Source organism: Cydia splendana, chromosome 25 (genome assembly GCF_910591565.1).
Source record: "Cydia splendana chromosome 25, ilCydSple1.2, whole genome shotgun sequence".
NCBI classification, from domain to species: Eukaryota; Metazoa; Arthropoda; class Insecta; order Lepidoptera; family Tortricidae; genus Cydia; species Cydia splendana.
This window is the reverse complement of record NC_085984.1, coordinates 372,328-386,096: the sequence shown is the minus strand read 5'-3', so window position 1 is coordinate 386,096 and position 13,769 is coordinate 372,328. Positions and strand designations below refer to the sequence as shown.

Genomic DNA, 13,769 nt, shown 5'->3' with positions numbered 1-13,769 from the left:
TCAGCTGGAGACTAAAAAAATTAAAAAAAATACATTTCTTTAATTGGGTTCGAACACAAATGGCTACATGTTAAAAAAAATTCAATTAAAATTAACTTAACCCACTGAAACGTTTTTATAAAAAACCGGCCAAGTGCGAGTCGGACCTGCCCACCGAGGGTTCCGTACTTTTTAGTATTTGTTGTTATAGCGGCAACAGAAATACATCATCTGTGAAAATTTCAACTGTCTATCACGGTTCATGAGATCCAGCCTGGTGAGTGGTGACAGACAGACGGACAACAGACGGACGGACAGTGGAGTCTTAGTAATAGGGTCCCGTTTTTACCCTTTGGGTACGGAACCCTAAAAAACTAGTGCAATGAGCAGGTGCAAGTTATGCAAGTACCTATATGTGAAGAATGCAAGCCATGCTATTGTTGCAGTGGGTACCTACTCAATAAGCATTGTCACAGAATGCGCAATCGATTTGCGAATCGGTAGAGCAAATGGTAGAGTTTATACAGATATACATTAAAGGGTTCCATCAGTGTCGATTACCTAGAGCTAGCTACTAACTAACGCTACTCATCTTGAAGAGGACGATGATTTAAGGATGACTCACGCTAGACCGGACCGGGCCGCGGGTCGAGGCGTCCGACATGTCATTTTCTATGACGGCTGATAAGTGATCACGTGATTCACGTGGTGCTTTCTGTAGAAACCGAAGCGCCGGAAGCTCCGGCCTAGCCCCGGTCCGGTCTAGCGTGAGTTCATCATTTAAACAGCATCCGTAGAAATCCAACACTTTATAACCGCCTTAAAAAAAGTTCTCAGTTTGACCCGTATGTTTGTATGTATGTATGTATGTTTACATTGTCCGATCCCATATCGGATGTCGGATACGACCACAAAGAATCGCCTTGTTAGATTCATCCATTGTTTAATATGTTTATCATTCAAAAGATAACCAAAGAACTAGGACTTATTGATGCCATAGGACACTCTCTTTATAGCAGCTGCTTTTTTACCAAGGATCACCCGACATCGTTATCGGATCGGCCAATATGAAGTTGTGAAGACGCTCTATAAGAGGCGCTAACGTCCACTAAGCTGCCAATCGTACACACAGCAACACTCCTAACAAAGCTTGTAATAAACTGTACCTACATCGATTGACCTTATTATTACAAACGCCATAAAGTCCACCGATGTGCATCAACAGTGTGGGCGGTGGTATCGTACCATATCAATATCAAAACCATAACCGATTGTACAACCCGAAGACCGCTCTTGATGTTTTGTAAATAGAAGCCCGTCCCGACCGGCCGGTGTATGGTTGTTGGTTGCAAGCGTACGCGCTACGCGCAGTTTATGCTCGTCTGCTCGCGCACGCGCACGGCATCCACATGATTCACATGAAGCTTCTGACGATCTTTGTGTTGTTTGCGCCGGTAAGTAAATAACGTTTCTAGATAATATTTCAATATGTATATGTATACACCCTGCCGCAAAGTTGCATGGCCACTCTAGACATAAATGTATTTAGTTCATTCATTCATGTGTCCATGCATTTTAGCAGCTCGCTGTACCCATTTGCTTTATACCTAGTGTCCGACCGAAACATGTTTTTTACTTTACACATATATATATGTAGGTAGGTAGGTACTAACTTTGATTTAGACATAATGTTTTTAAAGTAAAAAATATTGGCTTCGGTCACTCGATTGGAACTGTTGGAACACATTTGCACTTTACAGTTACTAACTTATTTTTTAACCATGTTCTCTTCACCTAAGACATTTATTCTGTGCCTAAGATAAGATTCTAGTTTCTAATCTCTAATCTCAGTAATAATCAGCCAAATTAGAGCAAAAATTCATCATAACTTGAATTATATAACAAGTTGATAACTTGTTGACGCGTTGTTTTGGTAATATAACTTGAACATTAATTTTGTCTATCTCTCTGAATCACTCGCTGCGCTCGTAATACGATTAGGTTCTCGGGACTCAATAGCAGCGTGAGGAGAAAATTACTTTGTCCTAATAATGTTGAACATATAATTATTTTTACACTTACGTAATAGATATGTCAACGCGTTTTGTGGTTAATACAAAAAGCAATAATATTAGTGCAGTTACATACTTGTATTTTTAAATCTACTTTTTTTATCGCTACACCTTATTTAAAATGCGAATACAATACAAAGATGTGATCGGAAAAGCAAAAAGCTCCGAGGCATAATATAATAAGCCTCGCCAAGGCCGACCGGTCACGACTAGGATCTTGTGCCAATGACCATTGTGTTGTGTGATGTAAGTACAGATACAGACCTACCCAGATTCTTCTACTCCGAGGAACTTATAGGTAAACAATATTTAATAAATTGGACGCACTACAAAAAGGCATATAATTCATGTAGGTTTCCATTTCAATAGAATAAAGATCTCGATATAAATTAAACAAATTGTCTTGACCTGCCGCGACTAAGTTTACGTTTATAGGCGTTGTCCCTTGTCCCTATACGATTACGTTTATAGGTATATATAAACCAGTCAATATATATATTAGACAAAGGAATATACTGTAAGACACGTAAGCACAACGTGTTTGTTTTTTTCACAGATGGCGCTAGCGTTGCACAGCGGTGGTTTGGCTCCGTGGCGCCCTCTCAACGACAACAACAGTGTCCCGAGCTTAGGCCTTGGTACATGGCTCGGCTTCTCCGATAAGGTGAGCATCCTATAGATCTCATACTTCTCATCTGATTCAGCATCTAGATACAGGAGCAGCAGGAAAGATGAGATGTAATGTAAAGCAGCAATAAAATGCAAAAAGCGAGTTTTGATGTCATTTAGCACACTAGCGATTTGAACGAACTCGCCGCTAACGCGCAACGATATCGCCGCGAGCACGCAACAATTTCGCTTCCATCCCAGTATGACAATACGCAGCGAAATAGTTGCACGCTCGCGGCGAGACGTTGCGCACTCGCAATGAACTCGCTGCGCGCTCGCCTCGCGCTCGCCTCGCTTTCAACTCGCTCGCAAATCGCCATGTGTGCCAGCGGCCTTAGTGCTGAAAACGATGAAATGCTAAATACCTAATTTATGGCACTCTTAGACATTTGATAAACTTTACTTATAAGTACTTACGCTTTCACTACTAATACTTACACCTCTTTTCCTTTACACCTTTAAACCGTTGCATTTGGTAGGCATAACGTTAACATGTTTGTCTGTCTGTCAGGGGCGCGTGGAGCCTAAAGGGCACGAGGTGGAAGACGCGGTGGTGTGGGCGATCGACGCTGGATACCGACACATCGACACGGCGCATATTTACGACACGGAGACCCAGGTACGATGTCGGGGGAGGTGCCACCCTCTGTTACGATGGGGGAGGTACTTCCTGAGAATGAGGCAGGAAATGCGGTGGTGTGGGAGGTCGAGCGATGTATGTCGGCTGCAGAGATAACTCACCCCCCTATGTAGAAATTTGTTTGCAGAAGGGGGGGTTCCCTATAGCTGACTGTACATAGCTTATGTAGGCAAGAAAATAAAGTGGAAACAATTTGTCAAGTGGATGCTTCCATTGTGTTTTCAGGTCGGCAGAGCCATCAGGAAGAAGATAGAGGACGGGACGGTGAAGAGGGAAGATTTGTTCGTCACTACTAAGGTGAGTTCATAGATTTTCACCCATTACAGTAGTTTTTCCACGAATGTATTTGGTTTAGCTTAAAATTATCACTGACTGATTATTTTTTTCACATTATGCCCATGTGACGGTAGACAGATAGGTACCTATTTCATTTCATTTCTTTTAGCCTATCTTTGAACTGTATGAATTATGATGAGTCATATTCAATTATTCATATGACTCATTTACAAGAGTAAAACCTGATTTCAGCTGTGGAATGACGCGCATGCGCGCGAGGCGGTGGAGCCGGCGCTTCGTCGCTCTCTACACAAGCTGGGTCTGGACTACGTCGACCTGTACCTCATACACTGGCCTGTCGGCACGTATGTAAGTAGCTGTGGAACGAGGCGCATGCGCGCGAGGTGGTGGAGCCGGCGCTGCGTCGCTCTCTACACAAGCTGGGTCTGGACTACATCGATCTGTACCTCATACACTGGCCTGTCGGCACGTATGTAAGTAGCTGTGGAACGACGCGCATGCGCGCGAGGCGGTGGAGCCGGCGCTGCGTCGCTCTCTACACAAGCTGGGTGTGGACTACATCGACCTGTACCTCATACACTGGCCTGTCGGCACGTATGTAAGTAGCTGTGGAACGACGCGCATGCGCGCGAGGCGGTGGAGCCGGCGCTGCGTCGCTCTCTACACAAGCTGGGTCTGGACTACATCGATCTGTACCTCATACACTGGCCTGTCGGCACGTATGTAAGTAGCTGTGGAACGAGGCGCATGCGCGCGAGGCGGTGGAGCCGGCGCTGCGTCGCTCTCTACACAAGCTGGGTGTGGACTACATCGATCTGTACCTCATACACTGGCCTGTCGGCACGTATGTAAGTAACTGTGGAACGACTCGCATGCGCGCGAGGTGGTGGAGCCGGCGCTGTGTCGCTCTCTACACAAGCTGGGTGTGGACTACATCGATCTGTACCTCATACACTGGCCTGTCGGCACGTATGTAAGTAGCTGTGGAACGAGGCGCATGCGCGCGAGGCGGTGGAGCCGGCGCTGCGTCGCTCTCTACACAAGCCGGGTCTGGACTACATCGATCTGTACCTCATACACTGGCCTGTCGGCACGTATGTAAGTATCTGTGGAACGACGCGCATGCGCGCGGGGCGATGGAGCCGGCGCTGCGTCGCTCTCTACACAAGCTGGGCCTGGACTACATCGACCTGTACCTCATACACTGGCCTGTCGGCACGTATGTAAGTAGCTGTGGAACGAGGCGCATGCGCGCGAGGCGGTGGAGCCGGCGCTGCGTCGCTCTCTACACAAGCTGGGTGTGGACTACATCGATCTGTACCTCATACACTGGCCTGTCGGCACGTATGTAAGTAGCTGTGGAACGACGCGCATGCGCGCGAGGCGGTGGAGCCGGCGCTGCGTCGCTCTCTACACAAGCTGGGTCTGGACTACATCGACCTGTACCTCATACACTGGCCTGTCGGCACGTATGTAAGTAGCTGTGGAACGACGCGCAAGCCGCGCGTGGCGGCGGAGCCGGCGCTGCGTCGCTCTCTACACAAGCTGGGTCTGGACTACATCGATCTGTACCTCATACACTGGCATGTCGGCACGTATGTAAGTAGCTGTGGAACGACGCGCATGCGTGCGAGGCGGTGGAGCCGGCGCTGCGTCGCTCTCTAGTCTCTACACAAGCTGGGTCTGGACTACATCGATCTGTACCTCATACACTGGCCTGTCGGCACGTATGTAAGTACCTCTACGTCGATCTGTACCTCATACACTGGCCTGTCGGCACGTATGTAAGTAGCTGTGGAACGAGGCGCATGCGCGCGAGGCGGTGGAGCCGGCGCTGCGTCGCTCTCTACACAAGCTGGGTCTGGACTACATCGATCTGTACCTCATACACTGGCCTGTCGGCACGTATGTAAGTACCTCTACGTCGATCTGTACCTCATACACTGGCCTGTCGGCACGTATGTAAGTACATACCTACAATCTACGATATTTTGTATGGAAAAGCTGTTTTATCGACGATTTTGGGGTTAACCTGATCTAATAGTAACGAATCATAGTCGGTACCGTGTCAATGAGATACTGAAAACATTATTTTTTGTATAAGCACCTAGTACGTGCTTATACAAAAAATAATGTTTTCTCGAAGGGCTACAGTATGAGGTCATGGGGTTCTACAAAAATGTAAGTACAGGTTTTTACAGATGTAGTGCATAATCAATAATCATTTACCATCGTATTTTCACGGAAACGCACGAACTTGTTATGCTACCTTCAGTCGGTATCAGTAGGGCTACCGCCAATACCGAAAATCGTCAATAGGGAATATTACTGCATTGTTCTTCAGCCAGAGGGCATGACCGATCCATATAGTAAACAGTTTTTTGACAATTTTGACAAGTCTTTCAAAACGGGATTAAAATAAAATTGCTAAATATATTAATATAATTTGAGTTTAAAATAAGGTTAATACTTACAAGATATGTTAATACAATAATGCATCAGTGCTGCGTATTTGGCTGTAGAAATCAAGGGAATCATTCATTTCCGAAAGACCAAAGTGTATGAAAGCTGTGGGAAGCGGTAGTACGTCGTAAAGCAAAAAAAAACCTCAAAGATATGTTCAGCACATTTTAAATCCGAAGATTTCATTGCATCTCAAAACTTTTCAGGTAAGAATTTCGAAATAATAGAATAACCGTCACATTTACTACCCATTTTTATTCTGAGCATAACCTAAACCTCTTGTTATTATTTTCAGGATTATATGATACCAGGCGCGTTTTAAAGAAGGGAACCTGGGCCTTCCATCTGACAGTGGACTAAAACGGAAGTTATAATAACTAATCAAAGGCGAGAACAGGCTGAAGCGAGTGAGGCGAAATGAAAATTAATGGTTACACATGTTGAGAACTCTGATGACTTAGCTCCCTTTCTAAATGTTCATCCGAGACAGCAACATTCGATTGTGGTGTTGATTATGTTGTGGCGCAAGAAAATAGTGTATATAACCCACAGTTGCAAAACTATATGCCTGGTTTTAATACAACAACATCGCTTCGTATGAGACGGCAGCATTCGATTGTGGTGTTCATTATCTTGAAGAAGCTGTGGCCCAAGAAAGTCTATGTCCAATTGTCCTCGGCTCTGTGGGCACGACTAGTTATGACGACTCCTTTGTTTATTGATAAAGTAATAATTTGTATATAATAAAGTTTGAAATGATTCGGAAACATAACACTTATAATCATTTATTCATTTATAAGTTAACAATGTAACAGTAGCATATTATAATGGCGTTACAAAAAAAAACTAGACTAGACTAATGAGTCGACGAAAACTACTTGTTTCAAGGCTTATGAAAACAATAACTTTTGTAGTACAATAAGTGATTACACTGCAGGTCGCCAACTGGATAGTTAGACACACACAGGTTTTAACAGTAGGTATTATCTTTGTAAGGACTCTATATAAAGTGTAGGTCGTCAGTGTAAATCTGAGCTAGAATTGATGTCTTTAAATTTATCCGGCAATGGCGTGAATAAAGATTTTGAGCTGTTGCCTTCAGTGTAACCTGTGTAACCACTTTTTATGCTACCAAAGTTATTATGTTCGTCGTATAGGGTAAGCCTGGAACAAGACAAGTAAAAATTACATTCTGAAAATTGGAATTAAATAGGTTTAAATATGATTAAGTAAGTAATTAACACGCTTATGGTCGACCGTCGACCTGTATGTAACTATGTAATGGAATCTAATTTAACCATCTTCCAAGGATCGTAGCGCCATGAAAATTGGCAGCTGTATGTAGTTCTGATGACAATACAATAATATGGTACTGTCGAACTGATTTGATGATGGAGCCGGAAGATATGAACTGGAACTTCATGTTGGAACATCGTATCATAGCTGTGTTTGGATTTGTTAGAAAAGTCTTGAAATGAACTTTTACCACGATTAGGTTTCAAGGTCTGATGATAAAGCGACTGGCATTCCATGATGGAATATTATCATAGTCGTGTTTGCACTTGTGAGAACGGTCACGTAATGGACTTTGAACACGATCAGGCATCAAGCGTGTTTTTCTAGTGTTCTTTTAAACTATTAATTTATTTCCTTTTAGGTTTGCGTTCCCGAAGCAGCTTTTTAAGTTCTTCGACCTTTAAATGTCCGTAGGGCGCCATATTCACAGTAAAAGTAATTAAATATTATTATTAAAATTATGTAAGTACCTATTATAATAATTTAATTACTTTTCACTTTTACTAATTATTTGTTTATGACATGACAACATGACACCATGACATGATGTGTCATTGATGATGTCAACTAGCTTTCCATAGAGATATAGAGCTTTGTTTACTGTATGTCTAGTGGCGCCACCTACACAGAGCTTTGCCTAATATTCCCTATTGCGGGCATTTTTCTCTGTCACTCTAATTACGCCTTCATTGGAGTAAAAGAGTAAGATCCCCGCAATTTGCGAATTTCGGTTTTCGCGGTAGCCCCTCAGTACGTACAAAAAGTACCTACTGAGTTTGACTGAAGTAGCATTACAAATACGAACGATTCCGAGAAAATACGATAGAAAAAGATTATGCACAGTAACAGCTCTGGAGTTGCAGGCGTCCATAGGCGACAGTGACTGCTTACCATCAGGCAGGCCGTAAGCTTGGTTCCCACCAAAGTGGTATAAAAATAAACAATGTAACGAATACAATACAAGCTTGCAAGACTGATTGTCACTAACTTAATTTACAGGCTAACAACTCCTTGGACAACTCCGACTACCTGGACACGTGGCAGGCCATGGTGGCGGTCAAGGACAAGGGGCTGACCAAGTCTATTGGCGTCTCCAACTTCAACCAGCAACAACTCGAGAGGCTCATTAAAGCGAGCAATGTGAAGCCAGCGATGCTGCAAGTCGAGGTGTGCTTTAACGACCATTTTAATACAGCAAAAGTTTTTTAGGGTTCCGTACCCAAAGGGTAAAAACGGGACCCTATTACTAAGACTCCGCTGTCCGTCCGTCCGTCTGTCACCAGGCTGTATTTCATGAACCGTGATAGCTAGGCAGTTGAAATTTTCACAGATGATGTATTTCTGTTGCCGCTATAACAACAAATACTAAAAAGTACGGAACCCTCGGTGGGCGAGTCCGACTCGCACTTGTCCGGTTTTTTTTTTCTACTCGTCAACTTTAATGGTAGAATCTTCGTCTTCGTACGCTTTAGTCAACTGTAATGAATTTGACCAATCACGTGTCGCCGGGAATGATGGAACAGAAGACATCAACGCGCTACTATTTCATGAATAGTGAAGAAGTGCGTTGATGTCTTTTGTAGGTACTAAGTATATTTTATCTACTGAGATACTTAAGTACCTGAGTTGTTTAATTATTTAGGTTTTGTTAGAAAAAGTATTATTTTAGTTGACTGGTAGAAAAAGTATTGTATACAACAGTGATATAATCAAGCTTTTCAATCTCTTACTTACTCACCAATCTTAATGTTCTGTTTCTCTACTTTTGCTGTCTGTCATGTTTGTGATTCTCAAAAATATATCTTTTATCTTTATCTCTCGTTTCAGCTGAACCTGAACCTTCAGCAGCCCGCCCTCCTCGCGTACTGCCGCGCCCAGGGCATCCAAGTGACCGCCTACACGCCCTTCGGGTCCCTCTTCCCCAGCAAGGCCACACCCAACGCGCCCCCGCCGCGAGTTGACGACGCAGCTCTCGTCGCTATAGCGGGGAAATATAACAAGACTGTCCCGCAGATAGCGCTGAGATACTTGGTAAGATTCATTTTTATTTATAATCAATTATACTCACATCTATTCTAGCATAATTATATCCCTATAATTATGCTAGAGTAGATGTGAGTGACGCTCACGCGTGAGTGAACTATAGAGGGCCGCATGGGAGCCGTCAGATTTTTTAGCGCGAGGCGTAAATGTGAAGTTTATGCTTCCGAGGTACATAGCCCACAAAATGCCAGAACCTACTGTACACAAGTAAACGTAGGAGAACAGTAGATGGCAGCACTTTAGCAATGTACATGTTTATGTTTCCGATTCGGGCCACAAGATGGCAGACCCTCCAACGCGCACGGTCCCTATACTCGAGAATTTGCTCTATCTTCTGTGGCTGGATGCCCTGGATGGCCTGAGCTCAGGTGGCAGCTGAAGGCGTCCGTTCGATTCCGATTGGAAGGCATCACGCCGACACGCCGCGGACATTAGACAGATCTGATAGTGAACTTATTCCTTTAAAGGGATCTCTTCCACCCTTTTCCTTTATATTTTATGTGTATATAGATTAAAGGGTATAATGATAATTATTTTCCAATCAGTAGAAGCTTATTGGCATCATCCCGATCCATATTTTTTGCCATAAACTTTTCATTTTATCAACAGTGGGAGCTCGGCGTGACCCCCATCCCGAAGTCGGTGACCCGGTCCCGGGTGGAGCAGAACATTCAGGTCTTCGACTTCGAGCTCAGCGCAGAAGAGAGGCAGAAGATGGCGTCCTTCGACAGAGGATACCGCACCATCGACGTCAAGTGGTGGAGGAACTCGCCGCATTACCCTTTTGAAAAGAACTAGAATTTTTCTGTATTTTTTTTTATTAAACACTTTTAAGCAAGTTATTTCTTTTAAGCGTAACGATTGCCCTCTGCAGAAACAACTTACAGCTTCCTTTCGTTCCGTAACTCGTAGGTACGTAACTCTTGCGTTCAGTGGCGCCCTCATTATAGTGTAGTAAATAAAGGTAGTGGACCCCGCAGTAATTCCTCAGCCAGAAAAAACTTTACAGTATGATAAAGTATCAATAAATAAAAAGTATTGTATAAATTTCCAAAGAATAATAATAATATAATTAAAGTAAATACGTAAAGTCTTAAATCGTTAATATCTTTTTACGGAATAATGCTCCGTTCAAACTTTCTTCACCGGACATATTCATGTAACGTATTGCAACAATATATGAAATATCAAAAAAAATATCCCAGCAGAAATACCAATATTAATAAAATATATTTTTTTGGCGTGTCTTGGACCGGAAAATTGCTCAGTCTAATTTTTTCATTGGAATGCCATTTTATTGCCGTTATATACCTACAAAATGAAAATCTAAAAAAATGACCATGTAACTATACTATTTTCAGAAATTGCCTTTTTACTCGCTTTGGAAAATTTCTCTATCCATTTTATTTATTGAATTAAGTTCACAGTTTTCTTTCCATTCAACTATAAAAATATCCAAAAAAAGAACGAGTGTATTAAAAACTAAACATATCGGGAGCAGTGTGTAGGGAGCGGGGTGTATAAGTAAGGTGCGGGAGCGGTACCGGCCGGCCTAAATCACTGAATGACAGCGTTTTACACAAAAATAAAACGCTAATTAAATAACTTACCATATTCGGAACCTAATAATAATATTGAGAGTGGCAACACTGTAGTTGGTCGTATTGTCCTTTCCAAATCAGGCAGTTGCTTTTGACACTGACAGTTAGCCAAAGCAAATTTCCAAGTCATTGTCTCAAAATTGTACATATCGATCGATACCTTTGGGTTCAATTGACGTAAAGGACAAAATGCTATTTTTCAGGAGGCGCGAGAAAACTGCATTTTTTTTGTTTAATGTTGATATATTTTTGTTGTTTGAGGTGTATGAGAAAAGTACTCAAAATGGTAGTCTTTTTAACCTAAATTAGCGATCATATCTATAAATTTAATATGAAAGAAGCTAATGTCCTTTAAAATTGGTCAAAAACACTATGAATGTGTAGCCGCCGTGCAGGTCAGGATCTCGACGACCCAAATAAAAAGCTTCGATTTGAAGTGAACTATTATAATTTTTCCAAAGTTACTGGTTTACAAGGGTTCCTTGACTAAACGGTTAGATGTAGAAGTGGTGGTGATTGTATGGAGGCTGATGAAAGAGTGATTTCCATAATTTGAAAGTACAAAGTGGTGGTTTAGATTTAGGTGCCTCTAATTGGCCGCGATACAGGGTATGTGGAGCGCTCCTATTGGTGCTTTAGAAAAAGCTTCCAAATACTAGCCGAGCCCGACGGCTGCGTTTAGCTACTGCATTAGGATTTTATACAAATAAAGGTTGCGTTCGCAACAAATGTCCTTTACCACCATGACATTTTTGATAATTTAGTGAATCTTGTTTAGTAGGGGGTCGTACGTGACGTACTCAGACTTTTTTATTCTAAATTAGGGGTGTATTCGTTACCAACCACGGAACAAATGTTAACTGTTTTCAGCATAAGGCTTGTTCACGGAAATCAGTAGCAACCTAAAGTTGAGTCTTCTTAGGTATATAGAAACAAACAAACAAACAAACAAACAAACAAAATTTACTTTATTCATGTAGGCCTAGCAACAAGCTCTTATGAATCGTAATTAATCTTAATCTAATTATCAGAGCAATTTATTGATGTTAATATTATTCCATAATAAAATTGGATTATTATACATATCAAATTTAACACTAAAAATTTCACAAAAGGATCGTCAAACATTCAAAAGATTGAACTTTTTGCAATGCTACTACCTGACATTCCAAAATAAGTATGATCAAGTTTAAGAAAAATATATATTAGTTGTCATTGAGTAAATAAAATCAAAATGCCGAGAATAAATGAAAATATTCGTAAACTAATTATAGTCGCATATTGTACAGAAAAGGGTATTTCGATGCGGCAACTCGCAAAACGATATAAAATATCCAAAGACGGTGTGCGAAAAGTTATAAATAAGTTTGGGCACTTTAATATGCTAGGTGATCTGCTAGGTCGCGGCCGCAATAAAGGCTGCGTGAACCCAAAATTAGACGCGGCAATAGTGGACTTGTTTTGCCAAAATCCATCGGCCTCTACCCGACATGCAGCCAAAAAGCTGAAGACTTCAGCGGGAAACGTGGTAAATGCCAAAAAAGAAATAATATACAGACCCGAAAAAAACAAAAAATCCCAAAAAGGACCCCTGCCCAGCTCGAAAGAGCGAAATCTCGAGCTAAAACTTTGAACAATTTTTTATTTCAAAATCGCGACCGATGCATGTTAATGGATGACAAAACCTATGTAAAAAAGATATGAGAACCTTACCGGGGCCCAAGTTTTATACATGTGCTGCTGGCGAGGATGTTTCGGAAGAGCATAAGTGCGTGGCTTTTGAAAAATTCGCACCTAAAATCTTAGATGGCAAGCTATTTGCTCATGCGGGCTTAAAAGTTCGAGCTTTTTCACTACCGGCACAATCAACGGAGATGTCTACCGACAGGAGTGCATTAAGAAGCGAATTTTGAGGAAACATGCACGTCCACCAATATTTAGGCCTGATTTAGTTTCAGCTCATTACGCTCAAGCCACTTTAAATTTGCTTGATAATGAGAATGTTATTTATATTGCGAAAAACATGAACCCGCCAAATCGCCCAGAACTTCGCCCGATTGAAAGGTATTGGGCCAACATCAAGCGATACCTTCTCAAGAAAGGTGCAGTAGCCGACAGTGCAGGTGCAGTAGCCGGCTGATTTCATAAAAATATGGAACGCGGCCGCTCGTCAGTTCACTAACACTTCAATAAGAACACTAATGGCAGGCGTTCGAAAGAAAATAAAACAATTCGTCAAATCTTAGGGTTCCTACAATAAATGCATTGTATTTTGTTTTCTAAATGTTTACAAATATAATTATTTGTTTTTGTTCTCAGTAGCGTAAGAAGTAAAAGATTGATTTACATTTTCCTATGGCTACTTTATTTCGTGAACAAGCCTTAGTTTACTGTTACGAAGCTTAAAAATTTATGAAACGGTAGTTAATTATGCTAGGTATATCCAGATTACAGTTGTAATTAATATTTTTCTGGCAATATATTAATAATAAACAAAACAGCGGCGCGTCGAAGGTAATTCTATTGTATTATTGCGTAGGTATCAAAACGGTAGGTATTTGCGTTTTCTTTGAGAGATAAGTATCTGTTCGTAAGAACTATTATATAATCTGTGGCTTCACGGCCTTCCAGATGGAAAAACAGCAAGCCAATGACTTGGAAATTTGGTGAGAGTGTGGGAGAGAGAGGGACGTATATGCTAGAAGAGGA

At 41.9% G+C, this 13,769-nt stretch overlaps 1 protein-coding gene across 1 annotated transcript; it reads left to right on the top strand.

Moving 5' to 3' along the window:
• The first annotated feature begins 1,273 nt into the window (after positions 1–1,273).
• Positions 1,274–10,298, top strand: LOC134802782 (aldo-keto reductase AKR2E4-like). The gene is made up of 8 exons (XM_063775489.1): positions 1,274–1,433; positions 2,608–2,715; positions 3,232–3,339; positions 3,586–3,657; positions 3,889–4,005; positions 8,416–8,583; positions 9,244–9,447; positions 10,069–10,298. Exons 1-8 carry the CDS (start codon positions 1,389–1,391, stop codon positions 10,255–10,257), a joined length of 1,011 nt encoding a protein of 336 aa, XP_063631559.1. The 5' UTR covers positions 1,274–1,388; the 3' UTR covers positions 10,258–10,298.
• The last annotated feature ends 3,471 nt before the right edge of the window (positions 10,299–13,769 follow it).

What these genes read in the sequence shown, in the direction of transcription:
- LOC134802782 (XM_063775489.1), top strand. Translation starts at nt 1,389, where the DNA reads ATGATTCACATGAAGCTTCTGACGATCTTTGTGTTGTTTGCGCCG. An exon ending in ATTTGTTCGTCACTACTAAG is followed by an intron (nt 3,658 to 3,888) that starts GTGAGTTCATAG and finishes ACCTGATTTCAG; the next exon opens with CTGTGGAATGACGCGCATGC. An exon ending in ACTGGCCTGTCGGCACGTAT is followed by an intron (nt 4,006 to 8,415) that starts GTAAGTAGCTGT and finishes CTTAATTTACAG; the next exon opens with GCTAACAACTCCTTGGACAA.